The sequence below is a fragment of the Epinephelus lanceolatus genome, chromosome 2 (genome assembly GCF_041903045.1).
Source record: "Epinephelus lanceolatus isolate andai-2023 chromosome 2, ASM4190304v1, whole genome shotgun sequence".
In the NCBI taxonomy this organism is placed as follows: domain Eukaryota; kingdom Metazoa; phylum Chordata; class Actinopteri; order Perciformes; family Serranidae; genus Epinephelus; species Epinephelus lanceolatus.
Genome location: NC_135735.1, coordinates 8,913,774 through 8,932,423, shown reverse-complemented (window position 1 = coordinate 8,932,423; position 18,650 = coordinate 8,913,774). Strand labels below are relative to the sequence as shown.

Sequence of the window (18,650 nt, the reverse complement as noted above, 5' to 3'; positions counted from 1 at the left end):
TAGTCTCTCCTTCTGTTCTTCTTTCTTTTGCTCTCAGTTCAATTCTATTCAATTCAACCAGCTTTATTTGCATGACATTTCACTTGTGTTGACAAAGAACAATTACAATTTAAGACGCTGGATTCAGAATCAATAATACAAAAATCACAGACATAAAACAAGGAAAAATTAATTAAGTGAAGGAGTAAATAAAAGGCAGAGTGTGATCTGTGAGGAGATGAACTGTATGCTGTGTTGGTCGTCTCTCAGGCTGTGACATGCACTGACATGTCGTGCAGCATCTGTGGCGCTGACGCTGTTTTCTCCAAGTAGATTTGCAAGTTGCATTTTAGTCTGGTCAGAGAGTGAATCCAAATCTTGGCGTTTTTACTCTAATTTTTGTGAAGAACTTTGGTCTGATGTCTTCATACGTGCGACATTGTATCAGGAGATGTTGCTCTGTCTCCACCTGTGTCTGAGGTCTGCCTGTGTCTCCAGGCTGGGATCACTGAGTCTGTACATAGTCAGTGTCGTTCGCAGTTTCTGATTGACACAGCAGTCAGATAGTTTGCCATTGTGTCCTGTCTGTTTAGGGCCAAATAGCATTAATATTTGTTTTGGGTTTTTGTGGAAGATGTCCAATAGTTGATGCAGTTTTCTTCTGCTTTAGCTATAAATTGGTTGGGCTGGATTATGTGAGGGCTGTCCTGATGTGCTGTTAGAGGAGGTGAGCCTCGGGACTCAGGACCGGCTGGCTGAGAGGACTCCTCTCTTTCTTTCTCTGTTTTTCTTCCACTTTTAAATTTTAGATTTAATGATGAAACAAGTCACCTTTTCTGTAAACAAGTTTACAGTTGGCAAACAATGGAGGAGAAACTGGTGGTAGCAGTTGCTGGATACCCAGAGCTATAGGGCCCAACGACAGACAGCAGGTTGTCAAACTGCCCCTGAGTCACCCTAAAATATGCCTACAAACAGCTATCATGGAGGAGAAGCTCCTGGACCAGCTGTTTTTTAGGACCCTCTTTTTTAGGGTCTCATGTACCCACACAGATCTCCGTTTCCCTGTGCACAGAGCTATAGACAGTACCCTCTGCTTCAACATTTTAGGAACTAGATACTAATCACTGTGAAATAAATAAACAATTAAAAAAAGGTAGACTGATCACATGGGAAGGGTAGATTAAAGAGATGATGGGTAGGTTGACTGGCAACAATAAAAAGATGCAGTAAGTGTTTTTTCATTAGAAAAACAAGGCAGTATGGTGCGCCTTGTGTTTTGCAACCTGCAAAACACTGTGTGATCACGGCCTAATGAAAGAATAAATATGAATACTATATTTATTTCTGTCCATAGATCCCCCAACTCCTACACACAGCACCTATAAATGGTCAATATTTCAGTGATGTAACATTTTTACACTTTTATTTTTTGATGTACTGCCAATTTTAAAAAAGCAGTTTGAGTGATTTCTTTACAGGATGTAACGCATACCAACTAAAACAAAGTAGTTTGGGAAGAATACAGGCACCATCACCCCCCCTGGTGTTGCAGTGGCTGCAGTGTTGTGATTTCCTTTTAAAAAATTCTGTTAAAGTTATGTTTTATTTTTTTTATTATTTTTAAGACATGAAAATAAAAATCTACATTCCTCCCCTACACCCCTGCAGTATGTTATGTTTTGTTTTAATTATTTTCCAGCTGTTGAGATTTGAGGGTTTGGGGGAATTCATTTTCTGCACTCGCTCTAAACTCAGGCGTTGTTCCCCTCAGGTCCCGAGCTGGGCGGAGAGTTTCCTGTCCAGGACATGAAAACTGGTGAAGGTGGACTGCTGCAGGTCACACTGGAAGGAATCAACCTCAAATTCATGCACAGCCAGGTAAGAGGCCCGTACCACAGCGGAGAAACTGCTTCTCATCTCACACGAGGGCATGAAAACAAAAAACTCACTCATGATGGTTCAGAGTTCATCCCGTCCTTCTGTCCACCTCTCTGCTCATCACTCCTGTTTGCCTCATTTCCTTTCATCTCGTGACGTCTTCCTCTATTGTCATTACAAAAATAAATCCTCCTCAAAATGACTAACATGTTGAATTGGCCCTGACCTGATGTTTCCTTTAGAGGAAGAATTCTTGTTTGTGCTTTTGCTTTTTTGGATTTGCTTTTTTCAGTTTGTGTTTGTTTGTGCGTGTGTGTTCGTGTGCATGCGTTTCCCAAGAACAATATTAACACATCCTTCCACACAAGTTTTCTTTTCGACATCCGTGGTGCTCAAACCTCATTGTTCATTTACTGTGTGGGAGGAGACGAAGTGTTAATGTGTGTGTGTTGTGCATCAGTGGTAACTTCAGACGGATGACCTTGAGCAAAGACTTTTCATTAATAATTGGCTATTTAATAGCAACTTCCACATTTAAGTTTGGACCCTCGAACATCGTCATGTGTTGTCTTCACACCTGCACAGGCAGTCGTAGTCGGGGTTCGCATGTTTCCTCAGGTTCTGTGATTGAACAGTGTGCTGTAGTTGAATAGTCTGAGACGTGACCATGCTGACAGATCAGGGAGCCGCTGCAGATTAAAGACACTTCACACACGTTGAGCTTCTGCGTTAGCAAGAAGTGAAAGAAAATCTTACATCTTTGAACTGAAGTGTCAACAACAGAAGTCATTTTAACGGTCAGTTCACCCAAATTACAAGACAAACAAAAGACGTTTTCTGCTTCACTTGTTGTGGTATCTATCCATGCCGACAGTTTTGGTTGAACTTGTACAGGTTCTGTTATTTGTCTCAAAGTTTTTCACCTCCAACCCAGTACTGTGGAGGTGAATGGTTGCTCATTTGTGGCGCTCACAAAATCTAATTTCAAGTATTCAGCAGCAACAATGTCCTGATTACTATTGATAATCCACAGACCTCACTGCAGAGAGTTTTATAGGAGCTACTACGGCTGGGCTAGGGTAAAACTGTTTGGTATTAAGCCAAACACCAGACCAGACTGGTGTCTGGTGTCATCAGAGCTCTCTGTCAACATTGAATCCTGTAATATTCACTTCTGTTACATCATGTAAGCAAACACGTTCAATCTGGAGACGTAGCTACCTAAAAGATGGGTGGGTAGCTTACTTGCTATTTGCCTATGTTTGTATCGTTACTTGTAATAGAAAACACACATTTCATATTGAGACATTTACAGGAAATTAGATAGAATGAAGCCAACTGCAAGTAGTTTAGGTTTTTTTAGCAATGGTCATTTATCAGAAACTTTCAGCTGGCTGGTGATCTCCCTCCAGCCAGCTGCCACCTTATTAAGGTTTTTGGATAAGCTAAGGACTCATATGGTTAGGTTCTTGTTTCAACTTAAGGAATCAGGTGTTCCTCATCAAGTGCAGCTCTTTCAAAGCCAGCAACAGATTTGAATAGAAACAGGGCTCCTGAAAAAATTCAGCACAAAACGGTGCACCACATTGCTCACAACCAATTATGACGCCTCTTTCCTAGGGTTCAGATTAGGGATGTTCCTGTCGACTAATTTCCTTGTCGACTAAACGAAACTTTTAATTAAGACTAGTCGACTAAAAACACTCAGAAAACAATCAAACTTTGGCACAATTTATTAAGTATTTGAAACCTTGTCCTAAAAAATATTGTGTGCATTAACAGCCCTGTGAAGCCTTTAATCACAATCTTTAACAGCAATGCCGTGCGGTATGGACGTGAACATGACGGCAACTCAGTCAAAAATTAACCACTAGAAAAACAGTTCAATGGTGTTCATTATGTCTTTAGTTTATGATAATGACTTTAGTGTTCTTTTCTCTCAGATATGTTAGGATATTACATACCTTGACATGTTTCTTCCTCAGAGGAAGGCGGAAGTTTCCGCCGAAACATGTCAAGGTATGTAATATCCTAACATATCTGAGAGAAAAGAACACTAAAGTCATTATCACTAAAAGAACATCTCAGATAAATAAATTGCCTCTGTAATGTGGGGCACATTGAACCTTGCAGGTTATCTGACAGATATGATAGCAATTCACTTTAAAGTTAATAAAATAACATCTAAATTATAATCAAATTTCAGCTGAAATGAGAGGCATGTAGCTCCGTGCAGTGTGAATGTAAACCTGCACATTATCTGACAACACCTCACTTAAAGTTAACAAATAATAAAACATCTCAAAAAGATTAAGAGCTGCTGAATTAATTTTCTAGATCAAAGTGCTGCCAAACTGCGCTGGTTTTGTCAGACGACATCTCTCTTATTTCCCACCATGCTGTTTTAAAACTCCAGGCCAGGGACTGCTGTCTGGCGGCTCTGTAGCACCCACTAGTGGCAGGCAGCTGCATGACCGTTAAGAAGCCTTGTACATGAATAAAACACTAATAGGTTTAACCGACTAATATTTCTGGTGCCGACTAGTGGGGTGGCGGACATTTAATCGTTTAGACGCACACATCCCAACTCTTAAGCTTGTGTTAACCACAGACTAAAACCCATTGACTTTCAGATGAGGGAATCGGGAGTCCAAACATGCCAACTCATTTCCATTCCTGCAGCAGTGGATTATGAACCAAAACTTTCTGCTTGGCCAGATAAAATGCAGTTCTATTATTTGGGTGAACTGACCATTTAACTTGGACGTAGCTACACTGAGTCACTGTTATGGTCGCTGCCTGCTTTCCCTCGCTGCTTCTACCTCAGGCTCTTTTGGCTCAAGTTGAATTTTTTCGCTTCATATTGCAGGGGGTTAGAGTGCCGCACTCGGAGAAGACTTTTCATTATCATACAAGCTCAGTACAATTAACCTCAGACATCGGTTTCTCAAAGACGCTCCACATTTCTAGAATAAACGATTTTCATTAGAGACTTTTCTGCAGTTAGACTGTGAGTCCTCGTGGATAGTTTCATGGTTTCTGAGTGAAATACTTTTACTGAACCATCAGCAGGAGCTTTATTCAGCTCTAAATTGATAGCGGTTGAGCTCTGGGTGGTGTCCCAGGCAGCTCTGCAGTGAGATGGTGTCGGAGGTGACATCCTACATGGTAGCAGGATTTACTGTCCATCAGTGGCTGCCCTCATTTATCTGTGCTGCTGTGTGAGCAAGTGGTGTTGGTGCCAGCCCTTGTTGCTGGAGGAGGAGGCATGGAGGGCTCTGGGGGACTGAGATGTTTAAAGAAAGTCCAGGAAAACAAAGGTGAATCCAGCTCTCAATACCCTAGTCAAACCTCTAGTCCTCTTTATTTTTCTTCTTCCATTTCCTAGTTTTTGGGGGGGTTGATTCCTCTTGTGATGTTTTTTTTTATTTATTTTTTTTATCATATTGGCTTTTGGTAACTTCTTAGCTAGATTCTTGATTTGAATCCGCACGAGGCTCCTGTGGATAGCGCCCTCTCGGAGTGTCGTCGAGTGTTTGTGCTCTTCTGTCCGATAATAATCCAAACCATTTCTCTCCCATGCTCTCTCCCCCTGCAAGGAGCGGAAGGTACACAACCTCTGCTGTGTTTGCTTATTAGCAGTTACATCTTATTGGGTTCCTTCTTTTCTTTTCCTCTATCTTTTTCTTTTTACTGTCGTAGCTGTATGGCAAATCTAATTTTGTGTCCTTGTCCACATTTTTATATGGAACTTCCATGTATGCATCATATGGGCCATATTGCATCTCTGAGCATTAAACAGAAATGTGTTTCTTTCTTTAACTACCTCTGCTGTTCACATCCAAATACAAGTTTAAATTCTCCAGTTCTGATCCACTTCATTGATGAAACAAGTCTTGTTGAATAAGTTTTGAGCTTTGAGCAGACTAAATGCATTTCTCCTCATTTAACCGTCGCCCATGTATGCGTTTGATCATGGAAACTTCTCATAGTGTGCTTTTCTTTTCTTTCATTAGCTGTTAAAAGCTTGCACTCCATGTGTAGTTGTTTTATTTTGACCTTTCATACTGAATAAAACAAGTTTAACATGGTTAATTTTTTAAATATGAAGTGTTTACTTTTCATCCAGTGTTGTTGAGTTAATAATGTTGTCTTGTTTTGTTTGTTTTTTGTTTGTTTTTAGGTTTTCATAGAGCTGAGTCACATTAAAAAGTGCAATACAGTGAAGGGAGTCTTTGTCCTGGAGGAATTTGGTAATTACACCATCTATTGATTCTAGGCCTGTACTCGGCACGGCAGTAACTCAGCTTCATGGCAAATGCATTGACGAGAGCTAATAAGGGTCTCACTAAATTGGATACTCGCTCACCTCGGGGAGCACCGAGACTTTGATGTCTGCAGGTGATTAAGTGAGCGATGAATTCTGGAGAGGATGTGGGTTTCTAGCGGTCACATGGCAGCGATGAAAGTTTAGAGCAGAGCCACATTTTACTGAGCTGATGGAGAGGGACGGAGAGAAATAATAAGTGTGTGCAGTGTGAAACAGAAGTGTGAGGACAGAAAGTCTCGCTGCCTTTTTTTCCATATTTTACAACGAACAGGAACAAGTAGAAATTAAAACTAAAATGTTTCATCACAGAGACGTAGAGGCAAAACTTAATGCATAATGAGTAAAAGTAATTTACAGCCACTTGTTTCATTGTGTAGTTAAAATTACAAACCAAGATTCGATCCGTTTAACAAAGTTTCTTTTACCATAACACAAGCAAATATAAGGTTTAATATATAAACATCAAGGACCCTATTTAAACAATCCATAGGGCCTGGTCTAAAGTGGATGCCACAAGTGCATTTTGGACGTGTCAAACTCCACTTATACAAGTTAAATGGTGCATAATCTGGGTGCAAAGTGGTCGGATTTAGTCCCTTAATTAATCATAGATGTGTTTTGGGCGTGACGAGTTCAGCAAAGTGGAGAAGCGAACACTTTTGAGAGTGATGTAGTAAGAGCTTAAATGTCACTTAAAGTTGGGAGGGAAATAAATACAGCATAGTATTGCAATACTTTTGTGTGGCAATATCGTATCGTCACAGTGCCAAATATCATTGTTTTTTTTTTATTATATAAATTATTATCATGACAAATACAAATTAAACTTTAGGCAGCCTACTAGAATAATATCATAAATTGCTTTTCAGTCCACTACATACATTTTGCTACAAAAAGAAAATGGCTGAAGTTTTATCTAATAAGATGAAGTTTTCAAAGTTTTCCTCAGGGAACGTCATTTACAGTTGAAAAAAGTTAACATATCGCAATATATTTTATCGTGATAATATTGTATCGTGGATCCTCTTGTGATTCCCACCCCTAATCTCTGCAGCAAATATCGTGGGACATTTAAGCAAGAGCTAAACTTTTAGCTTCAGGTATATCAATGTGAGTAAATGCGCACAGCGTTTCTCTTAAGGCTCCTTTATACTTCCTTACTGTACATAAATAGATGCGCCTGTTTCAAACATTGTAAACGTAGCAGCCCTCGTACTTCCGTGTGTCCTTTATGTAGGCATCGATACAGCCAACAGATGGCACTAGAGGGCGGAGTCAAAAGTTTCACAACAACAAATGTGCCATGAAATATATTGCAACACGACAGACAGAGAATTCTTTCCACTATGTTAGAGATTCATTCCATTCCATTTTTTAAATGTCTTCGTCCTCTCTTATGGTCTTATCTCACTTCAACTATGCTACACTGCCCCCTGTGGTCTATGATGGTACTGCTATGTTTTATCTGTGCACTAATACGGATGAACTGAACACACAGTACAGACAGAGGGATCCGTCCATGTCCGTATACATATGTAATGTTGAGCATAAATGAGCCTTTAATGGGGAGTCAGAAAGCAGCTGCGTCTCTGCTCTGCTCTCTGCTACATTCACATTATATAGATTGTAGTGAATATTTTCCTTATTAATCCTGTGGTATTTTACTGACCAGCAACTCATCCCCGCGTCTCATCCATTCTGCGCTGTTGACTTCTGCTGCCTCAAAATACCAGTCCGCCAACAGTGCACCTGACCACACCTCAGTTTAAGATCTACACACCCATGGGTGCACAGATGGATGCAAGTACATTTGCTGCTTACACAGTGTGAGTGCTGGACGTGAATATGACAACTGCATTGATCTAATGCTAGCAATGACAGTTGCGCTGTGCGCTCTTTAAGCTAGGTGTAAGATCGAGCCCTAACGGTTAAGTTTGCTGATATTCTATAATTTTTTTCATATTGTTGACAAATCCAATGAAAAAAAGTAAAAATAAATCAGTGCCATAGAGCTTTTAGAAACGCATCAATGAACATAGAAACTGTAGTTTATTTTGACTCAGTCCCACAGTCACTGTCCTGCAAGCACTAAATGTGTATTAATCCACCACTGAAAATAGTCCCTGATAAACACATTATTTATTTCTGTTTGAGTATTTGATTAACCTTTTGGAACCTGAGCAAATTGGCTCGGTTTCCTTCAAAAACATGGGAAAACGGCAATGAACAACAGATGGATAAATGACCTAAAAAATCTGCAAGAATTTAGTAAAAAGTTAAAATTAATTAACAACAAAAAAATAAGGAAAAAAAGAACGAAAGTTAAAACCAACAAACAACAAGGAGATGACCTGGAGAAAGAGTTTAAAAAAACATAATAATTCCGTAACATTATTTTAGAAATATAATAATGATAATTATAAACATAGGTTTTTCCCTTAAGATAATTTTCAAAATCTACTAATTTTTTCCAATTTGTGGAACATTTCTCATCAAGTTACTTTTTGCTTTTTTCTCCATGTTTTTGAAAGGATTGCGGCAATTTGCTCAACGTTTAAAGGTATGAAAACTTGCGAAGGGCATCTGAAAAGTGACGTCGCTTCAGGTTTCAAAGGTTTAAAACCACAATGCCCAACAAGTACCAGACGCAACAACAACACTCGCACAATTTTAAATATTTCACCAAGTTGTACAATGATTTTAAGTTAGCTGGAAAATAAAGACCAGTTATTGAACTTAAGAGAAGAATAAGAAGTAGTTTTAGCTCTTAAAATCCTCCTTAAACACCAGATTTATCTACACGTTGACAGAAAAAAAAACCCTTGATCTGTAAGTTATACGTTTCATAGGTGCAGAGAAGAGAGCACTAAAGATTTGTTGTCGAGGCTGCCTCTGCTGAGCAGGAGTTAAAGGGTCAGTGCACTGTTTACATGTCTACGACGGTCAGAGGCTGAGGTTGAGTGCCAGGCTGGGTTACTGTCGTGTCTCTGTGCTGCTTTTGTAATGTTGCCCTCATCTTTGCCACTATGAAAACCTTCATTCTCCAGCAGGTAAAGTGTTGTCACCTTTCTCCTTTCTTATTCAAACTAAACTCAGAGTATTTCCTCACTCGATCCTTTTCACTGGTTATTTTCTTTTTTCTGTACCATGAGTTTTCCTCTGCTTCCGTCATCACTTGCTTTTCATTTCGGAGATCACCCCAGACTCCATCTCTCATTCTCTGGTAGTCTGCCTCTGAATCTCAGCAAGTCGGGGGTCTGTAGAGGGATTTAACATTTCCCAGCCCCCCCCCCCCGCCCCCCCCCCTTCATCTGTCCAAATCTCTGCCTCCTCATCTCTTGTATGGGTTCACAGTTACTAATGAAAAGTCAATCTGTCCTGCGGGCAGTGACATGGTCCCGGGTCAAAGGATTTTGGCCTCTCGTAGCTGCTTCTCTGTGATGTCTTTTAACTCTCGGTTCACTGGGGTGGAAAGAGTTGGGGAGGGAAGGTTGTCCTTCTTTTTCCTGCTTTGTTTTATTTCACATTTGAAACTTTACAACCTTTGCAGTCTCTTGTTATAAAAGACATTTGTGTTTTTTTTGTCCATTTTGTGGGCCATGAACGTCCCACCAACAGTCACATTTATCACTTTACAGTCCCATATAAACAGTTTATTACACCAGACTCGGTCCTTTGATAGACTGAAAATCAGTTGAAAAAATAAAGTCTGATCATTTAATTAATCCGAGTTTTTAAACATTTCAACATAAACAGGATTTAACAGCAGCAGACTCCTGCCCTTGTCACCCTCTCTGTCTGAAGTTGAGTGTACTCCTGACTGTTGTGGCAGACTCTTCTTGGCCCACATCCCATTTTACACCTTGTTAAAAGTCCACCCCTGTTGCCTCCCCCTCCCCAAAAGCTCTCAAGCATGAACTCATTAATGTTCCTGCTGCCTTTGAATTCTTTGTTTTGTCTCTTGCATCGGCATAGTTCCTGAAACTAAAGAAGTGGTGATCCACAAGTACAAGACCCCCATGGTGAGTGCTCACGTCTTCTTTTGTCTTCTACCAGTGCATGTCGAGCGCCAGTCACAAGGTGTCCCTCTGATTCAGTCCCCCTGAGACATCTAACATGAGTACAAGTCTGAAAACTGAAGCTCTAACCTCAGTGGAAGCACTTTAACACGTCCTTTATAATGTGTGAACTTAATCACTGAGAGTGAAGCAGTTTAATTCCCTCTGGTCATTAAAGGATTACAGCACCTCCTGAGAGTTTGGCCCTGTAGTCAGCAGTCACCTTACTCATATAACGAGCTGATGGCACCAAAGTTATGTCTCCACTTCATCTTACAGTGAAGCTCCTTTCCTACTCACTCCCGCTGACATCAGGATTTTGTATTTAATGGAGAGGTTACGATCGGTGTTCGCTCCCGGGTCAAACGACTCTGCAGTTGTCATGGGTATTCATCAACTCCAGCTCTGATAGGCAGGGATGGAACATGACACCCAGGTGGATGCGCTAATTTTTTGCCAATCTCTGGCACGATGTAACGACGTGCTGCCATAAAATCTGTCTGTTTCTGTCCAAGCAGCTCAAACATGGATCCAAACTGGCACTGAGTTTAAAAGAGAAATGAATCAGTAACAGATATAAAAAAAGGAGGAACCACTTTCACTCCATGCTGCTTTCTACTGTTTACTAAAACAGTTTTCTGACACATTTATTGCCAATAGCCCGCATGTTTTCCCGTGTTTAAAAAAACCCTGCATAATAATTATGTTGGGGCATGTTCAGACTGAAAGTAGCACTGATTTACAAACACAAAATGCAAGGGTCTGCACTGGTGTGGATGTGTTAATTAGAAGATGATAAATAGTTATGAAAAAAAAACAACTAAAGTAATATATTCATGAGTTTGAAGGCTCATCATTTGCCAAACAACTGCACAGTGGTTTATGATTCTCTATACAGGATTTTACAATTCTGGAAAGTAATGAAAAGTTTACAAAGTGCACGTTTTAACCAAAGTTTCAGAAAATTATCAATCCACTACTGAATATTAGGAGTTTGGTAATAGTAAGAAACAGTAGGTGGCTCGAAATCATCTGATTAAAAGAGCGACAGTCAGACTTCAAAACATGTAACAGAAACATGTAGGGGTGTCACGATTCTCCAAATTCACAAGCTATTTTGACTTTTGATTTAAAGGTCATGATTCACTAATGTTAGACTATCAAGTCCTGATTCGTTAAAGATCAAGAGATCATTGGTTTTATGCCGTGACAGCTGTCATTTACATTTTCAAATTCTTCTTTAAAAAATAGAAAAGTGTGATACCACATTAAAGGGAAATTTCGGTTTATTTCAACCTGTCTCCTATCGTCCTGAATTTGTTTCAAGTGACTAGTGACATAAAAATAATAGTTAGCATGTTAGCCGTTAGCCTAGATACAGCCGGGGCGCATAGTAGCGTCAGACCTGTTAAAACATAAGTGAACAGGCAACCTTCAAGTGCAAAGTTAGTCCACTAAACAAGCTTTTTTTCCACAAAGACCGCCTCATATCGTTAGGATAAATGTCAGAGAACATATAGAAAACAACATGTAAACGTGTTGTCTTACTTTACCGGTGTGCTGCCATGTTTGTTTACCATCTAGCTCTGCTTTCCAAAGCGCGGCCAAAATATATCTCGCCGGCTCTAGATAAAGCCCAGCTGGATACTACTCCAGGTGGAGGTGTCTCGTCCTCGGTCACATCCAGACCTTGAAAATAAGGCTGCAACCGGTCCCATTCCTTGCAACAGAGGCATTCCTCTTCTGTGGGCACTGGGGCACAGCATTCACAGGTACACCACCAATCTCCAGAGCTACGCAGCCTTGCAGCAGCCATTCCTCCTCTCTCGTCCTCTACCTGTTGCGCCTCTCTCTCTCTCCTCCTCTGTTCTTCAATTTCACGAAGCTCTTCGTCAGTGTATTCTGGCTCAAATAAATAAGGGCGGCCATCAAACTCTGCAAAATCAAATTCCTCCTCCACAAAGTCGAAGTCTGGCAAAAAGTCAGCCATTATTCTATAAATCTTTCATAAAATAAATGAATGAACTTTTCAGGCTACTGTCCGGTTCTGCCTTCCAGCTGTTGCTGCTTGTTCTCGCGAGATTTCAGGCACGGTATGAGATCGCTGCTTGTTTTCACGATATTTCGGCCGCGCTTTGGAAAGCAGAGCTAAATGGTAAACAAACAGGGCACCACACCGGTAAGGTAAGACAACACATTTACATGTCGTTTTCTATATGTTCTCTGACATTTATCCTAACGATATGAGGCGGTCTTTGTGGGAAAAAAGCTTGTTTAGTGGACTAACTTTGCACTTGAAGGTTGCCCGTTCACTTACGTTTTAACAGGTCTGACGCTATGCGCCCCAGCTGTATCTAGGCTAACGGCTAACATGCTAACTATTATTTTTATGTCACTAGTCACTTGAAACAAATTTAGGACGCTAGGAAACAGGTTGAAATAAACTGAAATTTCCCTTTAAGGCCATATGGTCAAATTTAAATAATTAATTTAAAATGTAATAACAAGAATTAATTGTCAATTGGAAACAGAAGCAAAGAGCCACTAGTTGACTGAAGATTTTTGCCATGTGTTAAGGTTTTTTATTTATTTTTTGTCTCCACTTAAGCCACCTTTAAGCCAAGTTGGAAATATGCATAAAAACAGGGGGTGGAAATGCACCTACAGTGATTTAAGGTCCCAGTGGTCTTGTGATCAACTGCAGCACTACACCATGTATTTGATTTTTCGACGTTGTGTGACGTCATCCATCAAAGCAGTGCGATGGAAAATCAAAAAGTGGAGCCAGGTTTGAATTTTCCCTGGGCGACCCTGCAGATTCTTGTTAGTCTTGGTGCCAGACCCCAGTACTCTAGTTCCCCACTGTGCTGAGCAGCGCAGTCTGAACGCGTTCTCCACTTTAACTTAGAGCTCCCAGTTCTAAATAAGAATATTTAGCATCTGTCAGAATCCGTTATGTTATAATTTGGTGTTGTTGTTGAGTAAGGTGACGACTGAGAATCGTTAGCACTAAGTGGGGTTAATAGATTACATTTCAATAAATTAAAATGCACTGGTCAGTCAGCGTTTCATCTTTAGGGTTCAGGTCATTTAGGTCAGGGTTTTGCTCTCTGAGAACACTGCATGGAGAGCACACACGTTTAACAAGCCCTGTGGAGTTGTCTAGTAAACAATGTGTTTACAGTACATGTGTTACATGTGTTTACATATCAGCAGAAGAATTAGCTAACATTCTTTTTCTTACTTTGTACAATGACTGAATATTACATACATTAAAAAGTATTGTATTTCATGTCTCAGTCTGCTGGTGGGCCGTCATGATAAGAGTATGCATGTATAATATGACGTTAATTCCACTGCAGAAGAGACTTGATCACTAAAATTAGGTGGATATGACTCGTTATATATCAGCATATCGGATATCTGCAAAAATTGCAATGTGGTGCATCCCTACTGTGTGTCTTTGAGGTAGCCCTTTACTGACGCCAGCTATCCACCAGATGAACATCTTGATGCTAGTGCGCAAGATACACACAGGGATACACTCCTAAAAACATCACTCCATAGTATTATATAACTCGTGTGTGACAGTAAATATTTCTCTGGAGTTGTTTTTATCTGTACACAGCTGTGACCTCACACCTGGACCATCATCTTCCTCATGGTTGTTCTTTCCTCCCACAGGCACATCAGATCTGTTACTCGGTCCTCTGCCTTTTCTCCTACGTGGCGGCAGTGAAGGGGAAGGAGGCGGAAGGAAAACCCAAGATTCTGTCACCGCGACCCCTTCCTAGCTAGTCTACGCCCTGCGCCCTCTCCCCCTCTCTGCGCCCCCCTCCCCCACATCCTCGGTGTGCCTCTCTACTTGAAACGGCATCTCAGCTCTAAAACCACAGACTTCTGACAATCCCTAACTTTACTCTAAGCACACACTTCCCGCTCCCTCCTCTTGTATATACAAGCCTCAACCCTTTTTAGACCCTGTTGTGTAGACGTGTTTAGTCTGTGATGTCGTGTAAATACTTGCAACCCCTCATCGCTGTCGTCCTGATGATTCCAACTAGCTAAATGTTTGCCTGCTCCTTAAGTCGGGAGACTCTCCTCAAGCTCCTCTCCTCAGTGTGAAAGTCTTCTCTTGTTCCTGCTGCCAACCACCCAACTGTTTTTACCGATAGGAGATGTGAGGGATCACCCCGAGGCACAGAGTGCATGCAGGTCCCGTGCACAGCCTTGACATTCACTACAGCCCCCCCCCCCCCCCCCCGCCGCTCCCTGCCCGTCTCCATTCGACTGTGAGTTATTCTGTGATCTGTGGTTACTGTAAAGTTCCAGTCTGTCCAAGTTTAAACTGGTGAAATATCCAGAGACCCTCTTGTAGTGCAGGACGTCCCATACTGAAAACGCTACTGTATACTGCACCAGAGCACTGCATGTGAACGCTTCTTACAAGTGTTTGAACCCTAAAATAATGTGAGTGTTCTCAGATGTGTTCTCTTGCCCTAGATCGGCCCGCCGGGCTGAATTACTGTTCTAGTTCTACTGTAAAATCTCTCGTCTGTGGTCTGCTGTTATCAATTGCATGTTACTATGAGGATGACAAATAAATATTATATATATTTCTATATATAGTATTTATTTAATATATACATATATTGACTGTACATTTCTCTGGAAAAAAAAAAAGTTACAAATTGTTGATTTGCTAGATGTGCAATACTTAATGAGTAGTTAGCCATTGCCAGAGCCATGTTTCCTTGAGTTAACTGGCTTCACAGGGTGAAGAATGTAAGAACGTGTTTTTGTTTTTCTATAGTTCATATTGATCGAGGTGAATATGATGACGTCAGTCTGACTGTTTAAAGTTTGTCTTTTTAAGGTAAATCAACTCCAAATCACTTATGGAAAAGAAAACAGCTGCTGTGTTGCTCTCCATGGGTGAAGTGTTTGGAGTGTTTTGCACACAGGCCACGCCCCCAGTCTGTGATGTCACAACAGGTGTCTTTAAACAACAGGTGGTGGAGATGCTGCGCCTAACGTCAGAGATGCTGCAGTATCTTCTCCATTTAAATTCAGCCTCTAAAAGTCGTGTGAAATGGCGTCGTTTGTGTGATGAAGTGGAAACTAAACCGACCTGGCTCAGCTGGTGTTACACCATATTGTGTGTGACTGCAGGGGGCGCTGTTGCACGGACGTTGTCGTATTTCTTTCGTTAAAACAGGTCAGTATTTTTATTTCCATATTAGACCACCTGATAAAAGAACTGCAGCGGTGTCGTGTCATGTCCAATCAGATGAATTGAAACCCAGGCCTTCTGTGGCGGCGATGACAAGAAATGATAGCGTATAGTATGAAGCTAACGTTCACGCATCTAAACAGATTTTAGCCTCAGCTATTTCCTGAAGTTTTACCAACCATAATGAGGCCCAGTGATTGACCGCAAATTGTCAAACTGTCCCCGACTCATCCTAAAGTGAGGCTTGATCCTCCAGGCGAACTCCCGGACAAACTGGTGGTGACGTTTCTCCCTGTGATTCTCCTCTTTCTGTGCCCACACTTGGGTCTCCATTTCCCTGTGTCCAGGCCCCAGGTGCCCTCTAGGTTCAAATCTGCACGTTTACTTCACATCAAACCATACAAAGAAAAAAACGCAGCAATGTTAAAACCACGTTCGGTCTAATCGAGGCATTCGACTCTTAATGACATCACTACAAGGCCACCAGCGGATGTAACATCGGGATTGACGAGGTTTCCTCCTCATTGTGCCGACACTACTTGAACGCAGCGTGAGCGATATGTTCAGTCTGTCCTTCAGTCTTTACAACAGGTCAGCAGTTTCTTCAGTTTCCGGGTGCAGGGTCACATTTTCTGATGGCCTTTGTTAGAAATAGTGACCTATTGTGTGCCGTGCCTCTGTTGACCTGCACCTGGAAATTTAGAAATACTCACATCTCATTGGCCTTTACCCCTCGCCGGTTATAAAGACTGAAGGATACCAGAGGAAAACTCTCGAAGGTTAAGTCACAAATTTGAACATGTGACCCTGCTGTGTCTGAAGTTTAAAAAATATTTTAACATTACCAGAGCTGCATCTAACAGTCTTTCTTTATTATCTAGGAATCTGCTGATTATTTCCGCGATTAATTAAATAATATTTTGTCTATTAAATGTCAAGAAAAAGTGAAAAATTCTTTCATAATTACCAAGAACCCAGAGACATTTTCAGGTTTACTTGCAGCACCCAGATCAGTAGTCACAGGTATTTATCAGCTCCAGCTCTGATCGGCTACGAACAGCACTGATGGAAATACAACACCCAGGTGGACACACCAATTTAAGCCCCTTGTGAGATGCAATGATGGGCCTCATACAAATACCGTCCATCTCCGCCCACCAGTGCTCGAATATCAATCCAGATTACGTCAGCACGGAGTTTGAAGGAGAGACTGATTTAGTAAGAGAGATACAAAACTACTGACCTGTTTTATGGCCCGTCTGTGACATCACAGGTGACACACCACTAAACAGATGTCTACTCACCTACTGCAAGAACTCTGTACACAGCTCTTGTTTACTGGCAGTAGAAAACTTCACACTCTATCACAGTGGTTCCCAACTGGTTCAGATGTCTCCTTAGTCATTAGTTCAAGGTCTACACAGTTTAATATACTCAGCGTCACACTTGTGTTTGGCCACGTCGTCGAGGTTGTTTGCTGTCTGTTAGTCACTCACTCTACAGCAGGAAACTGCACTTCAAAATAATGTGTGTTTTACAAAGTTGACACACTTGCGAGTCACTCGTGGTCCACTCATAACGCGTCCACAACCCACTTTTGGACTGCGACTCACCAGTTGGGAACCAGTTTTATCATTAATGACAAAGTCTCACAATTTAGAAACTCAAAGCAACAAATGTGACATTTCTGCTTGAGGAATGACTACATCATTTATTTAAATATCACAATAGTTTGCAATTAAATTTCTTTCAGTCAGTTTACCAACTAATTGTGTGGCTCTAATTAATAATTAATTAATTGGTGTGACAATATCCAGGCAACATTTCCTCCTGCTGTCACCCTAAAAGTAGAAAAATGCAAAAACAATGCAGTTAACTTTAATAGAAAACAAAGAGAACCAGTGCATTCTGGGTAAATAAAAGGGACTTAAACTGTCACGTCTTGGTCACAGAATCTGGTGTAACAGCAGAACTGAAGGAAACAGCACTTCAAAATAAAAGCTCTGTGCCAGAAATTAACTACCTGAAAATTAAGTGTGTTTTTTACAAACTTGACACGTTTGCGAGTCACTTGTGGTCAATTCAGAGTGGATCTGCGACCCTTTTTTGGACCACGACCCACCAGTTTGGAACCACTGCTGATCATACGTGACAAAAAAAGCAACAGTCTCACATTGAAAAAAAATTGAACCAGCAAATGTGACCATTTTTGCTTGAGAAATGACTCATAATAATTTGCGATTAATTTTATTTCGATCGACTAATCGTGCAGCTCTAATACCAAACACCACTTGTAGAAAGTGTGACGACATCCATGCACCAGTGCCTCCTGCTGTCACCTAAACGTAGAGGAATCCAAAAATTATGCCGTTAACTAGAGAACAAAGAGAACCAGTGCATTTTGGGTATATAAAGGGGACTTGGTCACAGACTCTGGTGTGACAGCAGGTCATGTTTTGGAGCAGCCAAGGATTTAAACACCTGTTTTCTCATCACAGACTGGGCTGTGACAAACGTACAAAACCCTCCGAACGCAGCAGCAGCAGCAGCAGCAGCAGTTTTCCGCCCTGTGATTGGTCGTTGAGCTGTGTTGAAGCCTAACAGCTGTGGTCACCTGCTCCCAGAGGAGATCCAGTCTTACATTGTGTCTGTTCTGTGATCGTAAAGAACAGTTGGTCCGGTCGCCGGCCCCGTAAATTTCACAGTGAGCGTGCGTGTGTGTGGGTTTGTGTGTGCTTGTGCGTCCGTGTGGTGAACAGTTTCTCCAGATGAGCAATATATCGGTACAGCTATATCACTGGAAGATGTTTCTTTTTGATTCTGACATGCTTGTAATTTTTTAGTGATTTAACTGTGTGGAGGGAAACAATGAGCAGGATGTTCAGACGGTGCACAACTCCATCTGAAGCATCTCTGAATGGGTCTGGGGACGGGACACAGCTCTTTATGCTTGAGTTAAAAAGGACATTTTTTTAAACTGGAGTATTGCAACTCATCTCTGTCATTGTGCGAGCCGGCTGCTGTAACCAGAGGGAATAAATGAAATGAGATGCCAGGTGTAAGTATTCCAGTATTTGAAAAAGTATTTATAGAATATGTACAGCTTTGGCAATATAATAAAGTTATCGCAAATAAAGCTCAGCGAAGTTCATCGTCCTTTTATGGAGAA

At 41.1% G+C, this 18,650-nt stretch overlaps 1 protein-coding gene across 25 annotated transcripts in view; it reads left to right on the top strand.

Annotated features, from left to right (window-relative positions):
- Positions 1–18,617, top strand: part of madd (MAP-kinase activating death domain) — an 81,248-nt gene extending 62,631 nt beyond the window's left edge. For 16 of the 25 annotated variants that reach the window (XM_078173539.1, XM_033620804.2, XM_078173527.1 and 13 more), the window contains 4 exons: positions 1,754–1,860; positions 6,044–6,113; positions 10,166–10,212; positions 13,933–18,617. In XM_078173539.1, the coding sequence (XP_078029665.1) occupies positions 1,754–1,860; positions 6,044–6,113; positions 10,166–10,212; positions 13,933–14,046 (338 nt within the window). In that variant the 3' untranslated portion in view covers positions 14,047–18,617. The remainder of the gene's footprint in view (positions 1–1,753; positions 1,861–6,043; positions 6,114–10,165; positions 10,213–13,932) is intronic. The other 9 variants (XM_033620906.2, XM_033620896.2, XM_033620926.2 and 6 more) reach the window with 2 other exon arrangements.
- Positions 18,618–18,650: the final 33 nt, after the last annotated feature.